The sequence below is a fragment of the Marmota monax genome, unplaced genomic scaffold, assembly GCF_021218885.2.
Source record: "Marmota monax isolate L192 unplaced genomic scaffold, Marmota_monax_Labrador192_F-V1.1 WCK01_AAM20220418_F8-fsc00055, whole genome shotgun sequence".
Classification (NCBI taxonomy): domain Eukaryota; kingdom Metazoa; phylum Chordata; class Mammalia; order Rodentia; family Sciuridae; genus Marmota; species Marmota monax.
The window spans coordinates 6,541,299-6,562,540 of record NW_026695205.1 but is presented as its reverse complement, the minus strand read 5'-3'; the positions used below and the strand labels follow the sequence as shown (position 1 = coordinate 6,562,540).

At 45.2% G+C, this 21,242-nt stretch overlaps 1 protein-coding gene across 4 annotated transcripts in view; it reads left to right on the top strand.

The window, feature by feature from the left end:
- The window catches only part of Dnm3 (dynamin 3), a 450,337-nt gene that overhangs the window by 413,974 nt on the left and 15,121 nt on the right, over positions 1-21,242 (top strand). For 3 of the 4 annotated variants that reach the window (XM_046430283.2, XM_046430282.2, XM_046430281.2), the window contains 3 exons: positions 884-1,048; positions 8,536-8,762; positions 9,281-9,517. In XM_046430283.2, coding sequence (XP_046286239.1) covers positions 884-1,048; positions 8,536-8,762; positions 9,281-9,517 — 629 coding nt within the window. Of the gene's footprint in view, positions 1-883; positions 1,049-8,535; positions 8,763-9,280; positions 9,518-14,779; positions 15,336-21,242 lie in introns of those variants that run through there. The other variant, XM_058574430.1, reaches the window with a different exon arrangement.

Below are 21,242 nucleotides of genomic sequence, written 5' to 3'. Positions count from 1 at the left end.
CTCACAATATCTGTCATGTTTGGGGGCTTAGATGGTTCGACCTGACTTGAAATGGAGACCATTTGTTCTAAATTGATTTCAATGCCAAGCCCATAGGTCAGTCCTTAATGACGAAGATGCCATTCCACCCCAGCTCTGGTGGATAAGCCAAAATTAATTAGCTCAAGTCCTATAGTATAGAAAACAGATGCTTCTCTCATGTTACACAAATAAATTCTTTGTGGATAGATGTGTTCTGTTTTATTCAAAGAATAGCAAGTTGGAAGTGAAAATGGTAAGTTTTCCACCATGGAGCCAGCCCTCAGCAGTGATGACAGAGTGTGGATTCACATAACAAAGTCCAGCAAGTGCGTGGGAGAATGAATCACCTTTTATATCTCTTATTTTGGCTCTAGGCCAGTCCTAGGAGGTATAGTTTTGAATCTGGGTTGATCCAAATGCTGATCCAATCCAGAGCAGATCTAGAAGTGCCAGAATAGCATCAAGGTTATTTCTAATCTATAGTGTCCCTGGAGACTCCTCTCCGAGGCTGACATGGCATGCTATGTTGGGAGTCCATTCTTTGGCCTGCTTGCAGATGGCTTAAGATGAGACTGATTGCTAGAGGTCTGTTGTTAGGCGACTATTCATTTTAGTGATTCATCTCAACATTCATTCAGAATTAGAATACTTGCTTTTACTAACTACGGCAGACTAAAAAAAAAAAAAAACACTGATCTCTTTTTCAGAATTACTTGACAGATGGTGAGATAAAGATGTTACTGTGTAGTGGTATGAATTCCAAGCATACTAAGCAGAAGAAGTTGATCATTTGATAATGTTTGGTGTTTTTATTCTTCTGAGCCAAGGTGAGGTAATCCATGTTTTGTTTCCTTTCTGTAAGACTGAAAATGATGAGAATGGCCAAGCAGAGAACTTTTCCATGGACCCACAACTGGAGAGGCAAGTGGAGACCATTCGCAACCTTGTTGACTCCTACATGTCTATCATCAACAAATGCATCCGAGATCTGATTCCAAAGACGATAATGCACCTTATGATCAATAATGTGAGTGACTCCAAACCCTCTCTTTTTAACCTCTAACCCATCCTCCCTTGGAAATCAAGCACATTTTCTTGAGTTTCTTTGTGACATTTTGTGGATAACTGAAATACCCATTACCCAGGTCAATAATTTTTCCTTTACAAATGGTGACTAATAGATGGAATAGAACTTAGGAGAGAAAATTTAAAACTTCTAACTACAGTACCAAGAAGTTCCTCAACTGATTCTCTTCTAAAAGGTTCTCTCCCTCACTGGTTCTCTTCTAGAAGGTTGTGTATTTGCTCATAATAAAGCAGAGCAAAAATACTGTTTTCATGGTCATAGTATAAATTAATTGCAAAGCCAATAATGAAACCAAATGCCCTGGCTTCTAGACCTAGAGACTGAAGGCATAGGAAGTACTTTCCCCTGCATATGCTCAATGTGTGTAGCTCTGTGTTAGTGTGGTTATTTCATCTTCTGTAAGCCACTGGATGCTGTTTTAACCTGGGAAAGGGCTTCTTCCCATCCCCTCGGATACCAGGTCAGTCAGCTCTGCTTTTCTAAGGACAATCCCAACCTCTCCTTTTCTGGTTATTCCTAGTAGTCCGGACGGGATACTTAAATTCTGTGGTCTGCTTTGGTTCCTTCAGTGGCCAACTTTCTAAAGTACAAACAATACAAGTTTTTAGATAAATTGTCTTTTAGGAAAGGAGGTTAAAAGGAGGTATTCCGTAGCAGACTTTTCTGAACCTTGACAAGTCAGGCATCAGCAATTTTACTCCCAGTTGTCTTCTAAGGGCATCGTTTCATTTAAACCAAGAACAGGAGCATTTCTTGTGAGAAGTCAAGGTCAGATGGTAAAGTCATGAAAAGAGCCCCAAACCAGAGCTCAGGAGGAGCCTGGCTCGCGGCCTGTTTCTGCCGCCCTTCTGTGGGACTAAGGCAAGTCACTGCTGCGGGCCTGTCTCCCCGACCTGTAAAATACTGATGGTGGGAGCTGTCGCCTACTGGGGGATCACTCCAGAAGACAGTGTATGTGAAAACAAGCTCGGCTGCTGTGGAGGACCTATAAATGTCCCTTGCCTGTATTTCAAGATTTACTTCAAAAGGTCTGACAGTCCACTCACTGGCCATGACCCTACATCCCTTGACTCCAGAAGCCCCAGGCACTCGTGTGCGCAACCTTGCCTTCAGCTCTGTTCACGTACATTTTGTGTGTCCAAGCAAGGTCAGCCGGAGGCTTTGAAGTCTAAGCAGCAGGTGAGCAATAAATGGGAAATGTGGAAACTGTGAGGCGCCCTGTCAAGTTTGGTCAGTGGCCCGCTGTGGGACCTGAAGCAAATCATTCAGTCCCTCCAAGTTGGAGTCAGTCGCTTTTAAATGTCAGTCAGAACACTGAGGTACAGCACAGACCTGATGAATAATTTTAGAAAACATAAAGTGACTGTAAGCCATTTAGAAAAACCTAAGTATTAAACAAACAGTCTGTGTATTTTTAAAATTGCCCCCTTAGCTTTGTTTAAGCGAATTAGGTTGTTTTGCTGTGGTATATGCAGGCACTTGCTTATTTAAACATTGTCCTGATTAAGGATCATTTATCTTTTCGCTGTTTCATGGAGAATCATTAGCACGGCCATGGGTTCAAACGCGGCTTCACCCTGTGGTATTAAATCATCAGCACAGGAAATGGCACTTCCTGTCGAGAGCTGTGCCGAGCAGCTTGACACAAATTAGCTAAAAGCGAAGAGAAATCCTACTGCAAATCGATTCTCCTTTTGCCTCCTCAAGCACAACACACACCCCACATACACACACAGAGAGGCAGGGCCCCTCCTCACTGCAGGGCGCTTGCTTTAATGGACTGGCCCAAACCTCACCTGCAGAATGTTAGCCCTGGAGGGAAAGTGTCTTGAGAGACCTCTGAGAAGTCATGAGAAAGGAGACTTCAATTAAGACCTGATCTTTGAGGTCAAACCTTGAAGCAGAGACTAACCAGAACGCCAAAAAGTCTAAAACGTCACGTAATGCCAAATTTGTAGGAAATCATGGTGGTCTCTGTTTGAAGAGATTTTTTTTTATAGCTACCAGAAATTAGTTTTACGTATCTAGAATGACTGTTATTTTTTTTTTTACCTGCTTTTAAAACTATATTTGTAATTTCATCTATTTAATATCCTTTATGTATTTTAAATTGCATGCGTGATTCTGTATTTACCTCTATCCACATCTATATGAGTTTTCCTGTAAATGCTCTCGTATTCTCGCGGCATCTTCCTTTTGTTCGTTCCAGATGTGCCCTATTGAGTCCAAGGAAACAAACACAGCAAAACCCAGCACATCTGTGCAGCACAGTGCTGGGCGCTTGCCTTGAGATCCTCACAGGAGAGGATCAGTAACAGAATCGCAACCAGAAAGCTCAGTTTCACTGCTAATTCTGAATTTTACCCTCTGAACCCAGCGCTTCTATAAATGGCTTGGGGTGGGAAAGTTAGATATTCCTCCAGAACCAGTAAGTGCCTGAAACGGGGTCTCCTGTTCCTTCCTGGTCTATCTAAAGCAGAGCTCTGGCCTTTCCTCTTGGAAATGGGAATGGCTGCCCAGCCTTCTGGGAAAGAATGTGTTTCAGCCAGTTTTCATAAAGTTCAGAATTTGGTGGGCAGTTTCCTTTGAAAGTTTACATTAAGCGTTCTGCCACTCAGGTCTCCATATGGGATTGTTTAAGAAGTTTAAAGCCCAGCAATAAATGCCTGGCTTCAGACATACTGTAAGCCTTTGTCTACTGAAATGCAGCAGCTGTTTCATTACTTAAGCATACCAGGTAACAGCGGCCCAAAGAAATAGCAAGTTTATGACGGGCAGTCATGCCAGATAGGCTACAGCCACAGCAGCAGAGCGGCTCAGGACCTTAAAGCTCACACACACACAGACTCACCCCACCCTGAGCAAGCCCACCCTGATGGCCTCACCTCTAATTCTCTATCAGAATCAAGGAACTGGACCCAACTTTATTCTAAAATGTGCATGGCCAAAGGGCACAACCACTCTCTGGATACCTGTTACTTTCCCCAGCTTTTACAAGAAGAAATTGAGTCCCTGAGAGGTCAACAACCTGGAATGCAGAATTGAATTGAAATCCAGGTCTTCTCTCTCACATTCCAGCGCCTGTGCCATTTCACGGTAGAACAGGGTCAGGAGAACTCAGCCCTCACGGTATGGGGCGTCCACCCCCACAGGACACATACACAGGGCTGTCTTCCCAGAAGCTAAGTTGCCCTGGAAGATTTAATTAGAATTTGTTTGAATATGAGAAACAATGCTCCAAGATTGGAAACATTGTTTCTCACATTCGAATAAACCCAGAAAATACAAAGTAGAATGTAAAAGCTTTTATGTATTCTTTTTAAAACCCAGATACAAAACCTGGAGGCATTTCACACTTGGAATGCGCGCGGCAGCCTGTGCCCCGGGACCCCTGGAGGTCCATGTCCCCTCTCCAGGGCCATGGGCACTTTGGTGGAAAATTGGTAACATGTGTCCTAGTTTAAAAACGCACTGTAACTTTAATGTGTATGAAGTGTTATTTTTAATGTTCATTATTTGAGTGGAAAACACATCTTAAATACCAGAACTTTATTCTGGTATTTATACCACTGATCTGTTTCTGCAGGCCAAGCGTCCACCACCAGATGGGGACCAGGCCTGAGCCCCTCTGCCCCCTTCCCCCACCCTCAGGGTAACACTGTCTGGATTCTTACACCAGGTTCACTTTACCTGCTTCTGAACTTCAGAGTCTTGAGCTCATGCCTCTTCTGTTGCTCCACAGAAGGTTGGTGAGTCAACAGAGGCTACTCTTTAAAGAAGGAAAACTTCCTTGGTAGTTACCCGAACTGAATCCCTGGTGGGGGAAAAGGAGGCTTAAATATGTGTAGAGGGTAGTGAGAACTCGTGAGTTTCAAAATTCTAGCCAACCCCCTCCCCACTCCCAGAACTGAACAAAATTCAGCTTCTCAGTGAAATGTTTATGTGTGTGTTACGTGAATGAGAGAGGTTACCAGGCTCAGAACTGCCACCCTCCCATCCAGAAACAGAGATTCGTAGGAAACAGTATCCCTGGCAGCTGATCTGTATGCAACCCCTCTGTGAATGTGTTAAAATGGTCTCCATCATAACAAAGAAGGTTCAAGGTGCAAAATACACAGGTAGCCATCAAAGGGTTAAAGCCAGAAAGTGCAAACCACGCAGAGCATTTTTAATGGCTTCACATTCCTGTACACAGTGGGACCCGGTGCCGCGAGGCCTGTTTACCCAGCCCGGAGACAGAGCTGGAGCGAGGTTTCGCATGTGAGAACTTTGGCAAACCATGCAAAGAGGTATAGGTTATAAGGTGTTATAATTCAAAGCATAAATATTGTTTCAGATCTCACATCCAAGGAACAATTCTTTTGTTAGGTTCTGAGGCTCGTTCTACAGGCTGCCGCCTCAAAGGGTCCATTTGGCCTCTGATTGCCTTACAGAATCCTTGGTTCAGATGTTTGTACCACGGACACACAAACTATTCAGAAAGTCCCTGAAGTGTCTGGAAACTCCCCAAAGTCTCCCCACCCCTGTCTTCATTCCAAACTCCAGTTACAGCATCACAAAGCTAGGCTACCAAAAGAGAGAAGAGTCTTTCTAAAATTTTGCCTAAGTGCAAAATAAAATGTTCCCCCGTGCTCTGTATTCAACTGTGACTTGATGTCGGCACTACTGCAGCAGCCCTCGGTCACGCTCCTGCCTGAACACACCTAATGCCCATCGAGTCTGCATAAAGAAAAGAATAATGGCCTTTGTGTATTGAGCACCGTTTGCTGGGTGTCCTGCTAGGCGCTTCATATTCATTCTCTACCCAGACCTCACAGTTCTTAAAACAGATGCTACCAGGACCCTCTTTTATAGGTGATGAACCTGAGTTTCAAAAACCCATAAGTGTCAGAGCTGGGATGCACATCCAGACCCGTCTCCTTCCAAAGCCTGTGTTCTTCACCCACATGCTGTATTGCCATTTTCTCCCATCCTAATGACGATTCGTTCCCAGCATCGCCAAAGCTTTTGGACAGGAGGCAAATTTCAGTGTGTAACATGTCGATGTGGAAGATTCAAAGCAGATCTTTGACGAGAATGCTGAAACAGCCCCTTGTTGTTTTATTTCGTGGTTTGACAGTTGATTCTTAATTCAGATCTGCTTTAAATCTGTCCTTGGAAGGATCTTCTTTTCATTTGTATTTCATAGATCCTGAGTGATACTCCAGCAAGACGTAAAGCTTCAAGAGAGCTTAACCCAACTGATGGTTCATGCCAGGAAAATTTTCTGGTTTGGAGTCCTAAGCTGTACCATGTTTCCAAGTGCGTCCACACACCCAACAATGGAAGGCTTGTGCAGGGCTGGGCCTCCTTGGGTACGTGTGTTCAGAAGTGAATAAGTCTTCAAGGAGGGGAATGAAATATTCCTAAGCCTTTCCTCCTGCCTCTCCTCCAACGTGCCTCTCTGGTTCCATTTGATTTTCTGTCCTCCCAAAGCTCTCCTCTCATGAATAAAGACTCTGCAGTAGCCTTCTGATGGGTCAGTTTCCACCACTGCCTTTACAGACTCTCTTTGTCATCCCCAAATTAATTTCCCAAGGACTCTCTTTCGTTGCTCCGCTCTCTTGCCTCTCATTACCCCGGCTGCCAGGTGGGTAAGTCACCACTCTTCCCAGGCGCTCACGGCCTTCACGTTATACCCCAGGGTCACTGGCCAAACTGACCCACCACAACTGCATGACCCTCTCGTGGGAACCAGACTCAGGGAACCGAGTGTTGATGAGACCACTTGACCTCTGACTCATTCCTGGTTGACAGAATGTGTGTGAGGAACACTCTTTTATTTTGCCACAGTGGAATTGTGGTTTAGCTGGATTTTTGATTAGTAGAAATATTTATATGTTTGGTGCATTTAAAAGTAATGAGGCTTTGTGTTTTAGACTCCTGTCATCTCCAAATTGAAAATTTAACCGTCACCCAGGAGCCTTGAGCACCTACTTGACAGGTGTTCTGTTATCCGTCTGAACTTAAAAATGATTAAATATGCTTGATTTTGGCCTTTCTGGGATGTATCCAGTGACCCTAGATAACATTTAGCCTTCTCATGTAACACAGAAACTGAAAACCTTGGGTGGTTTATTTTTCTAGGTTCAAGTTAATTAACAGACCTCCTGCAGCACTGTAGCTAGGGATGCTTAGGTTGAGGGTACAGCTCAGTGGCAGAGTGTGTGCTTAGCATGCACAAGGCCCTGGGTTCCATCCCTAGCACCAAAAATAACAATCAGGATGCTTAAACATAAATTGTCTTTGCTAAACACTCAATCACAGTAAGAGAAGGAGGGAAGTTGAATGAACATTAAGCTTCAAGTCAGAAGATTGTAGATGAAAAGTAGTGCTACGTGACCTTGTACAAGTTACTTAAACTCTCTGAACTTGTTTTGCATCTGTAAAATTGGAATAATCCATTTTCATCAGTATGTGGTAAGAATTAAGTCACAAAACCTGAGAAGACCCCAGGACATACCATATTTTATTGATTCTCACATTTATTTTTTTACATTTAATATTTCTGAAATGAAGATATATCTTACATTCTAAAGTATCTTGATATTCTGTCCAGAATTAATTGTGTTTTTTCTTTGTCAGTGTCACACAGAGTTGTGTCTTAAAATAGCTGATGTCTTAGATTTGATGAAATGTGAGGGTCTGGTCTTTTAGGGTTGTGCAACATATACATCCTCTCCATTCTCATCCTACTACAAAATGCCCCTCCCTTGAGACCATGCGTATTATTCATAATTCAGTTTGTTTTTGCATATCCGTTATAATTTGAAGCCTCATGCCAGTCCTCATCCTTGTTAACTAGTTTTTACCACAAACTTCCAGAAAAAAAAGAGTGCTTCTCTTTTTTAAAAATGAACTTACATAGTTATATGCCTAGGTATCGTTATATTTCAGATTTAATAAGTGTCCCCGTATTTGTACTAGCTCTACTTTGAGACAACTTTAAAAGTTGAAGTCCTAATTTTCCAGTGAGTTTGGTGAAATCTGGCCAAAGGATGGGGAGTGTCGAGGAATGGAAGACTCGAGTTGCGACCCAGGTCTCCACACCCACATGGTCATCTTCTGCTTAGCTTGTGGTCCCCCATCCCCAACAGGCCAAGCAGATGAGTGGCTGCTGTTCCGGCGGTGGCAGGGTTTGGCCCCCTGTCACTGTCTCTGTGTCCCTCAGTGTGGACAGCCAGAAGGCAGAGGGAAAACTGTTTCTTGGGCTAGTATGGAGGAGCGAGGGTAATGACAAGAATAAGAGTGAAGCGGGAGTGCACGGGACAGGGCACCGCCCCTTCCTGGGACAGCTGTGGACTTTGCCCACAGACTCTGGCTGCCACGCTCATGCCTGCCAGGCCTCAGTTCATTCCCGCTGTTCCTCCTCTCTGATGCCCGGGCAGGTGAAGGACTTCATCAACTCGGAGCTCCTGGCGCAGCTGTACTCTTCAGAGGACCAGAACACTCTCATGGAGGAATCCGCTGAGCAGGCTCAGCGCCGAGACGAGATGCTCCGGATGTACCAAGCCCTGAAAGAAGCCCTTGTGATCATTGGTGACATCAACACTGCCACGGTGTCCACTCCGGCCCCACCTCCCGTGGATGACTCCTGGATACAGCACTCCCGCAGGTAGGAGGTTGGCCCTGCAGCCCCCAGGGCCCCTGGGCTGGTCCAGAATCACCTCCAAGAAAGCTTCCCCAAACCAGGGTGATCTAAAGAGAAAGGAGAACTGGTTCTCCAGGGGCCAGAGGGAGGGCTCCTGCAAGAACAAGCACGACGCAGCCGCACAATGGTTATGTAAAGCACGTGCTCCACAAGTCCTGAAGGACTATCGAGCTAGCATTATGCTTTAGAAAAAGGAGGTTGCAGCATGTCATATTGTGTCTGTGAAGCACAAAAGGCAACTTGTGCACAGAGAGGAAACAGAGCCTCTCACATATGAGACTGCCACGGGTGGTCTCCATGGAGCAGAGTGACACGAAGCTTACTGTTCACCATTTATCCTGTTAAGCCTTTTGACTTATATAAAACATATCTGAGTCACAGAGTCAAAAAATAAATTGTAAAAAGCAGAAAGCATGAAGCCTTTTAAAAGATAGATTCAAAACAAAAGTCACAGTGGACCCACCATGATCTCTCTCCCTCAGGTCACCTCCGCCAAGCCCCACCACCCAAAGGAGGCCAACTCTAAGCACACCCCTCACGAGGCCCACATCTGGCCGAGGACCGGCTCCTGCCATTCCCTCTCCAGGCCCCCACTCAGGGGCCCCTCCCGTCCCGTTCCGTCCAGGCCCCTTACCGCCTTTCCCCAGCAGCAGCGACACATTCGGAGCCCCTCCGCAAGTCCCATCGCGGCCCACGAGGGCCCCCCCCAGCGTCCCAAGGTAAGATGCAGAGCAGAAATCGGGAGGGATGCTCTTGGTTCTCTTCTCATAGTACAACAGACAAAATTTATTTGAAAAAGAGAATTGCGAACATCTTACCATACGGTGTTCTCAATTTTCGCAAGCTCGGAGGTTGTGGGGGCGTGGGAAAATTTCTGAGCTTATTACACCATTTCAGAACCAGTATGTAGTCTTAAAACCTCTCACTTATCAAGTGGCTCAGACTAAATGGGACCAAAGGAAACCAGGTCCCAGTGAATGGCATTTGGGCAGCCACTAAGGGACTGCGACAGGGCCTCTGGCTGGATCAGGGCAAGTGTGTGCTCCACAGTCCTGAGCACTTCAGGGTTAAGCCCTCACCTGCTCCAGAAAAACCTCTGCCCTGAGGAACCGGATCCATCTGCCCCTGAACTCATGATCCTTACCCTCTGTATCACTAACTTACAACTAAGTACAATCCAGACGATGAGTTTGGTGATAAGAAGGGGGACCTTAAACTGGCAGACAGGGCTGTGGCAGGAAGAGCAGGCGCTTTGGAGTGAGACGAACTGGGTTGCCACAGGTCCTGGGTGACTCATTTAACTCTGGGACATGAGCTTCTCATCTATAAGACAACCGTGTGGCCCAGACCCAGCGTGGCCAGGCCTTGAGAGTCTAATGAATTGAAAGAACCATGGTTGTGACTGGCGTGATCACCACACTGACCCTAATCAAAGAGTGCACCTGTGTGATCTCAATCCTATGATTTTTTTCCTTTAAATTCAATAGACTTGGTTTACAATTACTTGGAACTGAGCTGAAGTTCTAGTGAAAATGGTAGCAGCTGACATTCACGGTGCTCTCGGTATGTGTTAGGCATTGTCGTAAAGACTTCATACATACCTTTTGTCTCAAGCTCACCCCAATGAGATAGGTTATCACTATTACAGATGGGTGCTGAGGCCAGGCGGGTGGTGCACGCCTGTGATCCCAATGACTTGGAAGGCTGTGGCAGGAGGATTGCAAGTTGGAGGCCAGCCTCAGCAACTTAGCAAGACCTGGTCTCCAAATAAAAAGAACTAGGGATGTGGCTCGTGGTAAAGTACCCCTGTGTTCAATCCCCAATACAAAAAAACAAAAGCACATAAGCACCAAGGTTAAGCATCTTGCCCAAGGCCACTTAGTCCTAAGGGAGTTGACACCAGAGGTCTCCACCTCAGCACTGCTAACGGCCTTGCTGTGGCTGGCCACCCCGTACATGGTGAGATGTTCAGCATCCCTGGCCTCTGCCCACTAACTGCAGTTCCAGTCCCCTAGTGGTGACTGATGAAAAAAGCTTTACACATGGCCAACAGCCCTTTGAGGGGCAGAGACCCCTCTCCACATGAGAGCCACCACACTGTAGCATTCCAAAGAAATTCCCTTCCACATATCAAACCCAGATTTCATCGCTGAACCCTGCTGCAATCAAGTTGATTGTTTTAGAGAACCTCAAATTGGCTGGGAAATTATGCCAGGAAGGTATGGAGGCCACTGTGAGAGAAGGGAGCCTTGAACTCTGCCGTTCTGTCTATTCAGCTACGAGAAGGAACCACAGCAACCTGGTGTTCTGTCCTTGCGAATGGCTGTGCATGCCCTGTCTGCTCGCTTGACTGCTTTGCCTCTCGGTTTCAGATAAGCCAGCCTGCTGGTACCCTTTAGAAAATGAGCTTTGGGATGCTCAGCTGCTTTGTTGGGCGGAGTTGCACTTGGTATTTAGGAGCTCACACGCGCCTATGGCAGTCAGGCGGGAATCCACAGCCCAAGTGATGGCCAGGCCTGAGTGGCAGCGCTAGAAAGGGGGGCCATGGGGTTGAAGGAGACTGAATGGGGGAATTCGTAAGGCAACAGTGGCGCTATTCACAATTTCTAGAATACTCCCAAGCTAGAGCCAGATTCAACTTGATCTGGCCTTGCAAAAAGTCCCAAATTTAAAACAAACTAGAGTAAAGCGTCAAAGAAGAAAGTTGATGGTGGTTTTATGCTGAGCCTTCAAGTTTTGGTGCCAGTTCAGTGCATTGGGAGGGAAATCCCTGGGGGGGCGGGGGGGTCACCTGAGAGAAAGCAAGAAAGACTGTGTCAGAATCTGTACGCCTATTAAAGTTTAGCTGTAGATGGAGAATTCTGACCACATAAAGTCTGTTTTTAATAAAAGCCAGATCAGGAATCCTACCAAATGCAAGCCAGAAATGTGGTTTAAGATTTCAAAAAAAGAGAGAGAGAGAGAGAGAGAGAGAAAAGAAAGAAAAAGAGAAAGATAGAAAAGGGGGGAAATGAAGAAAGCTCTTATTAAAATGTCACCTCATTCTGTTTATTTATACATTTGTTTCTTTTCATGATTTGCTCCATTTTCTCTATTAAGAACTAAAAATGTTGAGATGCCATTATCCATCATCTCCAAGAAAACAACCCTTGGCTTTCCCAACAAGGGAGTTTAATTTTTTTTCTCCAAGTTCCTTTGCTTTCTTAAGGGACCTTTCTCCTCTTTTATCTGAAACCAGAAACCCATAACATGACAAGACAGCAGGAAAGGTGTCCCGCCAGCTCCCTGTTGAGCTTTAATATTACAAAGGCAATAACCGAACTGTTAGAGGCAAGAGATTCTGCCACTCGGCCTGTGCCCAGGCTTACTTTTCCTCTGGATACTTCACGACTTTGTTAGCAAGTTGTGATCTTGACTTTGAAGAGCACATATACTCTCATTTTAACCCTGTTCAGAAGTAATCAACGCCCTTGCAATTGTACAGAAACCCTGTTCTGCCTTTTACCAAAGTGTTATTCTGTCTTTCCACTCCAGTGTACAGGGAGAGAAGGGGGAGAGATGGTGGAGTCACTGTTGGCTCAACCTTTCTCAGCTGCTCAGGCTGTGCTGGTCTGTGTGCATGGAGCCTTTCAGGAAGGGGGCAGGCAGTGCTGCAAACTGCATGTCTGTTTTAATTAATTCCACCTGAACCAGAGGAGCATCTCCATCCCAAAGAGACCCGCTAGTATAGCTGCTTCTGCCATTAGTAAATTGACTGTACACAGATCTGTGATTTGTGGAGCATTGCCTATTACCAGAATATCCGGATGGTCCCCTCTCCTCTTACCTCCATTCAACTTCTCTAAAGGGGCTAAACCCTGTTTGAAAATGCACACCAGGTGTGCATTTCTTTAGCAAGATGATCTTAAGCAGACATCCCTTCCCTTCTTTAGGGTCCCTGTTGTATTAATTGAAGACCCTCATCTTCATCAGACATTGTTTTTTAGAGCTGATGTTTCTATTTTCAGTTACAGCTTCTTAAAATTAGTTAATTGGAAATCACAGTCTTTGACATTAACAGAACAAATTAACTGAAGCAGAGTGTGTTTTTCCTGGCAATAGCTCACTCTGGCATTATTTCACTCATTTGTCTTCTCCCCTTTCTTTGGACAAAGCTATTTTGCAACAGTCAAAGGGGAATAAGGGTGGGAGGGCAGGGTCTCTATCCAAGCAGGAATAAACTTCATTTACTTCATCCATCTTCCATCCAAACACACACACACAAAAAAAAAAAAAAGTTTAAAAATAGAAGTACTTTCTTTTAACCACCCTTGTTCACCAAGTCAAATGGTGTCTTTTAAAAATGGCAAAACTGAATCATTCAAGAGCGTCTGACTTTTATTCCAGCTCCTCTACATGCTGAAAACTGATGGAAGCCAATAAAAGGCCTATTGGAAATAGTCTCTGATGAGCCCCATGAGGAAGCCCATGACCCCACAGTGTGTGAACAGCCCCCAATAGCCTCAGGATGATCCCAGAGGTTCCCACTTAGGTCCACTCCTCGACTTTACATGCACACGTTCCAAGTCTTAGCCCAATCCCACGTGGCAATAGTTTGACTAAATCAGTCACACCCAAGGGTTTCCAATTCTTCTTCATCAACAATCAATGCCCTTGTTTTTCATTTACAAAGATAAAAGCCATTTAGTTCTCAGGTTCAATTTTGTTTTAAGTGTTGACCTTGATGGCGTGCAGTGTTATAGCTCTTTTACATATTTTATAAGTTGATATGATTGACAGTGCAGAATCCCTTTCACTTGGGTATAAAGTCTCCTTGTTGTTCATTTTTCCAGCCAGTCCCCAGATTTTAAGTAAGGACAGACCCACGATTCTTATATGAGTATGTGTTTGCATCCCTCATATCAAGGTTTGGTTCCATGAAGGATGAAGCTGCTGAGCCCTGAAGTCGTGGGCTAAGTGTACATGAGATTAAGCTACCGGTGGGACTGGCCTGGGTCTGCTTCCCCTGCAGTCGCGTACTGGAACCGCCCTGCCTTCTCCCTCCACAGCAGCCCTCTAAAAGCCTGACTTTTTTTTTTAGCAGCCGAGTGTCATTTGAACAAATGATGAACTCACCTTGTGATCTGGGATGTCAGACGCTAGCTTTCCGTTTTCCTCACCCTCCTTCCCCTTTAAAGAACAAATAAAGTCTATAACTAGATACTCTGATTTTTCAGAGAACAGTTTTTATTTTTGGCAACTGGATTTAAAATCAAGCAAAAAAAATTTTTTTTCCAGAAGTATAATTGCCAGGTATATAGCTCAGTTGTTGGAGTGCTTACCCAGCATACCCCTCTCTCTCTCTCCCTCTCCCCCCCCCTCTCTCACACACACACACACACACACACACACAAAAGCATAATTGCGAAGAACTTGTTCTTTTTGATTCTTAGTATTTTAAGGCATCTCATGAGGCAATGGTGTTACAAAATTTGTCACTGAAACCCCCAAATTAATAATTTGTTGCAGGTTTAACGTGAGCTGTCAGGATGCTTAATATACTTTAATGGAAAATGGAATTGTGTCCACATGCTGTTCGTGGAAGAAAAGGTCCCATTTAATTTAAGCCCCTCCATTAGAAAACCCATCAAAAGCCTCATTTCAACCCCACAGTGATTTGGGTTGCAAGGTAGTATTCACTAAGGTGAATCAATGGTTAAGGTCAAAGCTTTTCATTCTTCAGGTCTTTAAGTGAAAGGAAAACCAGTTGCGTGGTTTCCCTCTGGGTCTGGCACACTTTAGTCTCCTCCACACAAACATCTCCATCCTGCCGCAGCCAGAGGACTGGCATTGTGTTTGGGCAAGGCCCAGACACCAAAAGCAAGAGAGCTGAAGGTCAGAGGTGGGTAGAGGCTGCTCGGAAGGGTCAAGACAGACCCCAGTCTGCCTTTCTGCTTTCAGAGTTTCCCTCATCTTACTCTTCCAACCTTCCAATGTTGCAGGGGGATAAAAGAAGAAAATGAGAAAGGATCTACATAAGGCAAAAAGAAATGCAGACATTCGGCAGTAACTCCAACCTGGAGCCGCTGTGGCTCAGTGCTAACTGGCATGAAGTCAGCCAAACATAACTGCTTCCACTCCCATGACAAATAACAGCAAATAGCTCTGTCATTGTTCTCTTTGGAGTTCCAAATTGTTCCGCTTCAGCCCCTGCAGGGAGAGCCTTTCTGAGCTCAGGGTACCCAGCCCTGCCCCTTCTCACCTGATTGATGGAGGAAGAAAGCCAAGACAGGAGCCTGGCAGAGCAGCCACCAGCTGGTGAAAAACTGCACAGTTAATGACTATTATTCTTCCTGTGGGCAGTCAGCAGCAAATTGTCACCAGTTGGAATCTGCTGAATGTTCCTATATACAACTTGATGTCAGCTCAAAGAGAAGGACAAAAAAAAAATATCGACCAGTATAAGTAGATTCTCAGACCAGTATAAGGACCTCTGTTTCATCACTACAATCTTTTATTTCCCTCTCTGTAAAAAAAAAAAAAAAGAAAAAAGAAAAAGATTGATTTTACGAGGAAGCCTCACAGTCGGACAGTTCTGCGTCCACGTGAGCTTTCAGTAGCTTTAGAGGTTCATGGCACATGAGCAGCTCTTTCACCTTTAAATTAATCCAAGCAGCAAATTATAAGAATGGGCTGCTGGGGGGCTTTTTCCTTCCCTCTGACTCCTCGGCTTCTCTGAATGATTAAAAGTGACATTTAAATCACGCTTACTAGACTGGCCTTAGCCACCAAAAGTCAGGAAATTAAAACTGAGAATGTAAATGTTGCATCTCTCCCTGAGAATGTGCCATACAGGGCGACATAAGAAAGGCGTTGTGCATTCGGCCGCTGGTTTGATGGCTTTGGCCTGCATGTCATAATTTTATTGTGGCTTAAATGCAGTTTTAAAATGCCCGGCGTTGAAATCCTTGAGCGCTCTCGTGCCAACCTACCCTGAGCACTGTCTGAGGATCCGCTCATCTAAACACAGCACGTACTTACACCCTTTAGTGGCCAAATGAGCTCCATCTGGCCTACCAAAGGCTGGAGCCAAAATCACATGACACTCTTGGTCTGGCCGGTATTCTCACTGCAGAGTGGTGTTGGAAAGGCGTTGGGTTTGAGGGAATGTGCGTGTTTATTGATGCCACATTTCTTGAGTATTTAGATGAAGTTTAGATCACATGGCAACTCTGACCAAAAATAGAATTCCTACACAGGGCACAGTCTGAAGCCACGCGGTACCCAGGTAGCCTCGCCACGATGTGGTCCTTTTCTTTCTTTCTGGCTGCTTCTCGGGCATCAGGGTCACGTGACAGGCAAAAAACACAAATACCAAGTGCTCTGATTTCTTATTTTTTAACTGTTCCCATCAGCACTAAGAAACATCCACTCCTGTTTTCCAGTCCGAATTATCAGTTCACATGAGTCATAGAACACATTCCATCCAAGGACCAGGAAAAACGTTTAATCAAAACGGCAAGCAGCAAACCCCTCAGCTGCTCGCAATCAGTGGCAAGCAGAGTCCTCCGAGCCTCAGAGACACGGGGGGTTCCCAGGTCTCCACAATCACTCTTTCTCCCCACCGGGATTCACTTAAACACCAGAACACGGGACCAGGTAGAAAGGCTCTTCTCACTGACCGCAGAGGAAGCCCATAAATGGCAGGTGTGCACGTTAAGTGAGTTCCCTTCCGTCCCTGGTGTCTGTGGGGTCTTTGTTTTCGTTTGTTTGGAAAGGCTAAGGCACCCACTAAGAGAATCAGGGGAGACCGGGTAACCACAGAGTAGATGCAGCAGCACAGGAGCAGGCCAAGTTTGGAGGGTCGTTTTGAAAATGATGAGAAGACCATGCGAGAAGGCCCCCGGTAGCTTTGAGTAGGATTTGGAAAAATGGTCACGTTTTACAAGGGAATGCACAGTTTGCCTCCACCATGTGAATACTCGGTGCAGCGGGTTTCGGGTTTCGGGTTTCGGTGAGGCGGTGTGATCTCATTTGTCTTCCACCTGCTTCCTTACATAAATATGCATTTGTGGAATTTCACGTATCTCAGAGCCTATCAAGTTTCTCATCCAGAAGGAGGCCTTTGATGAGAGTGAGAGATGACAAAAAGCCTTAAAGGTGCTGTGCTGTCCAGAGGGTGGTCTTTGAAATTATCTCACTTGGAACAGATAGTTATATAAGATTTACATATGATACATTCTGTGCTTTTTTCAAGTTTATATTAGGATTGTACTCAGTCTTTTTTTTTTTTAAGAAAAAAATTCCCTCAAGCAAATCTTCCTTTACATATCATGCTCAAAGGCAAACGCTGCAAAGTCCACCCACTGCCCTGCCATTAGATCACCATTCATTGAGGGAAAGCCATAAAAACTGAGCAAACGCCTACTGATTTTTTAAAATAACTTGAGTTCCTTTTTGCTTCTCAGTAGTATTGGAAAATATTTTAATAACTAAAATAATAAAACTTCATGTGAGGTAGATTCTATAATATCTTAATTAGTGCCTCTTGGGGTGGAAAAAAAAATAAGGAAACATTAGTGAATGTGTTAACTAGAGAAACCATTGCAGTAATTTCCCTCCACACATCTAGGTCTGAAGTCAAAATAAAATCCATGCTCTGCAAATTATTTGCATGAAAGCAGACTTACAGTTTTTGCTCTAACAATAGTAGCCCCCACAACTGAATTACTTGAACAGAAAAAATCCCAGGAGACTTAATTTATTTAAATTTCTATAGCTTACTTTAGGAATCTGTAATGAAATATGTTGTATAATTACTTGACTTGTTTTAGTATTTCCAACACTCTAAATTACTCTGTCACCATCTTAATATTTAATACCTGAAAAACCAATAAGTATATTGAAAGTTAATTAATTTTTAAGCATGCTGCTTTTTGAATAAACACTAAAACAGTGCTCTACTTTTGCTTAAAACTTGGGTGTATGTTTCATTACATCTTATAGTAGTGATTCCTTTTTTTTTTTTTTTTTTACATTCGTCTCCTCTCACACTTACTGGTCATTCCTGGTCTTCTAACTAGACAACTTGGGGACACCTGTGCCAGTAGCCACTGCATTTTCCCCAAGTACCCTGCCCTGCGGGCAAAGAGTTTGAGAAAATACATTGAAAACATTGCAATTTGTAAATACGTTCAAAGTCTCCATAGACTATTTGCAGTTTTCACTTAAAATGTTACGATTTTTTGTCATGGAAGTTTGCATTTCTGTTTTCTTTCCTATGAACCTCTTACCACTTTTTAAAGTGCATTTTGATATAAAAATGTGTAGCTGGAGTAATGAAAGTTCCACTTTTATCTCCAGAGAGCAGTGTTAAGAACCAAGGCTTTAGAATATCCCCCTTTACGGACACTGTGCTGCATGCACCCCTCCTGGGTACCCCCATTCTTCCAATTTCCTCCGTTGCTCGGCTGGGCCCTACACCCTATGGTATAGAACAGTCTTCTGTGGGTTACTTATGTCGGACACCTGCCTTCTAGCTGTGTTTGGCAGGCCGCAGGATGAGGTAATAATCAGAAGAAAATGTTCTGGTTCTTGGGCCTCATCCACGGACAACATTATTCAAAACAGTTCTCTGTGGGTGAGAACAGAGTTGCTCTGAGATCCCTCCATCTAACATTCTCTAAGAGTCTGGAGGAACAAAACTGGAGACCTTTTTGATGCCTTCTGGAATAACGGAAATATGAATGATATGAGCCACAGCCTAGCCTTTCGGGGCTGTTTACGGATGGCTAGATGTGTGGGAGAGAGGTGAGAGCCTGCCACTGGCAAACCTTCCCGCTTGGCCTCCCCAGGTGCGGCGTGGTCTTAGGCACAGCCTCCGTGGTCCTACGGCCGTGTTTTCCTAAAAGCATATTTTGTGAGCGCTTTCTCCAGGGCGACGGCAGGCTTTGTAAGACAGATGCCTGAAGGACATATGGTTTCCATAGATTTTGCGTCTAGACTAGCTTTATTTAGGGACTTTTAGTCTGAATTGGTCTAGTTAAAGCTTGGGCAGGAGCTTGTATAAAAACTTAAAATGTGGGCATACCACTGAGGTGTAAGGCAAAAAGTTTGACTGCTTACTGGCGAGAGATTAAAAGGGATTGGTTGAAAATTTCCTTCAGGTTAAGTGATTGTGATCATCTCGTGTGCCCCCTCCTCCGCTCCACCCCCACAATCTGTCCAAAATGGAAAGAAAGGCACACCCCAAAAGCCTGATAACTGTTAGATTCATACATTTCTTACTGTTGTTCTGAGTAAATTCTTGTGTCCCAATTGTGTGTGTGCATGTGTGTGTGTGTGTGTGTGTGTGTGTGTCAGAAAGCGCTAATTCTCTTTGCAGACTCTTTACACAGCCCAGGGGACATATGATTTCTTGCCCTTTTAGCACCAATTTTTACAAACACAGCATTTTTCTCATTTTAAAAAAAGTGCCCAACAAGCCACCAAGTAAAAGAGACTTAACGGGCAGGAGTCTCGCAGTGCCGTGAACCAACAATGGAAATTCCGTTTTAAGATGTGGTTTTTGAGCCAGTGTCAAAGACTCGTTCAGAGACAATATGATCCTTTCAGAGGAAAAGAATTACTTCTAGTCATGCCCAGAAACCAGCCTTGTGCTCCCTCTTGTGAGGGCTAATGCTGCAGACCCAGTCCCAGATGAATTGCATCAGGGCGGGAGACCCAGAGGGGAGAAACGGGCCGCCGAGTCCCCACCGGGACCATCTCTCGGCTCCTTGCTAAGTGTCTGCTGGACCCGGTTGTTTATTTGTTCACAGACTTGGCAGGTTGCAAGCACAGCGCCTCTCCCTGTTTCTCTGTTTGCTTTCAATTTTTTTGTCTTTAAAATCTGAGCTCTAAGGCATGCTAGAGCTCCTCCTGCTGGGTCTTTTTTTTTTTTTAAATCACTGAACCTTGATTAGTCCCCGGCGATTCTTTGTCTTCATCTTTGCCACTCGGACTGATAGGAATGACAAAAAGAATATCACGTGGTACATTTAAAACTGGCCGTCACATCCACCAGGAATCGGGTCAGGCAGGAATGAAACAATCGGTGCAAAACACCCTCTCCGGGCGCTCAGAGTCCTCACGCTCTTTTTTGATTATTTAAAAAAAAAAAAAGTATTTTTTAAAGAATTGGAAAGTTAACTTTTCTCACAGTATTTGTAGACATAGTTACCCTCTGGGGTGAGCCCTCAGTCACACACTCAGGCCTGACAGGTGCCTGCATTCTCCAAGACAAAACATCTTCCCATCTGCCTGGAACAGAAATGGGTTTTACTTTTGCAAAGATTCAGAGTGTCGTCTCTCTCCTCCCTCCGTCACCTTTTCTTCTCCCTGACTTGAATGACCGAGGGATGCACGTCTGGAAGGGGAAGGTTCTCGGGAGCAGGTTCTCAGTCCTTCTTCCTTGACTGTAGCCTCTGCCACCCCCTCCCCAGGTCCCAATGGGAGGGCTGTGCAGGGAGGAGAGAGGGCCGATGACGGGGAACAGAAAGTTTCACCCCCTCTGCCATCAACGGGAGTGTGTTCTGTGGCTCTTAAGTTCTCGGGGGGCCTTTTTGGGGAAAAGAAGCTGAGTAGAAAGGGGGGGAATAGGGGAAGGAGAGAAGGGGGGGCAGAAAGGGAGGGAGAAGAGAGGCAAACGAATCCACTGGAAGGAGTACTCCTAACTTAATTCCCAGCCCTGTGCTTGTGAATTCCTTCAAAACCCCTCGGGTTCTCCCCGACTGCCCTCCTCTGGCCTCTGCTTCTTTGCTTCCCCTTCGTCCTCTCGGCTGACCAGTTATCAATGATGTAATGCAGGGGACAAAAGATAGAAACGTCTCAAAAGAACCCCTTGCAGGTACCACATTTTCATACAGCTGAAGATCCTCTCCACTATCTGTTCGGGGGCTCTTTGAGGACTTGGGACAAGACAGTCACTTTGCTACGTAAGATAAAGAACAGACCGCACTTGAGTTTCCAATCCACCCCTGCTTTTCCTTTCTCTTCTCTCCTCCTCTCATCCCTTGCTTTCCGGAAGTCCTAAGCCCAGCCTCCCCCCCCCCCCCCCCCCCCCCCCCACCCCACCCCCACCCCACCCCCCCCCCCCCCCCCCCCGTCCAGGCTGGGGCTCCCGGTGCTGCTCCCCTCGGTGGCTCCTCCCCACCCGCCTCTCCCCAGCCCCAGGGCAGGAGCTACCTCACCCTTAGCACAGTCCAGGGCTTACTGAGGGAAGGAAGGTTACGAGATGAGCTGACCTGCAATGCTAACCAAAATCTATCTCAGCATTGCCCAAGACATTTTATGAACCACTTCTCTTTCCATTGAAAACGCTGCCTGAGTGGATGTCACCGCAAAATCCCTTTTATAAACCATGAACTGAGCAGCGTTTATGTGGCAAGTCACCCCACGTAAGCTGCCTTTTGCCACAGTCACCGAAGG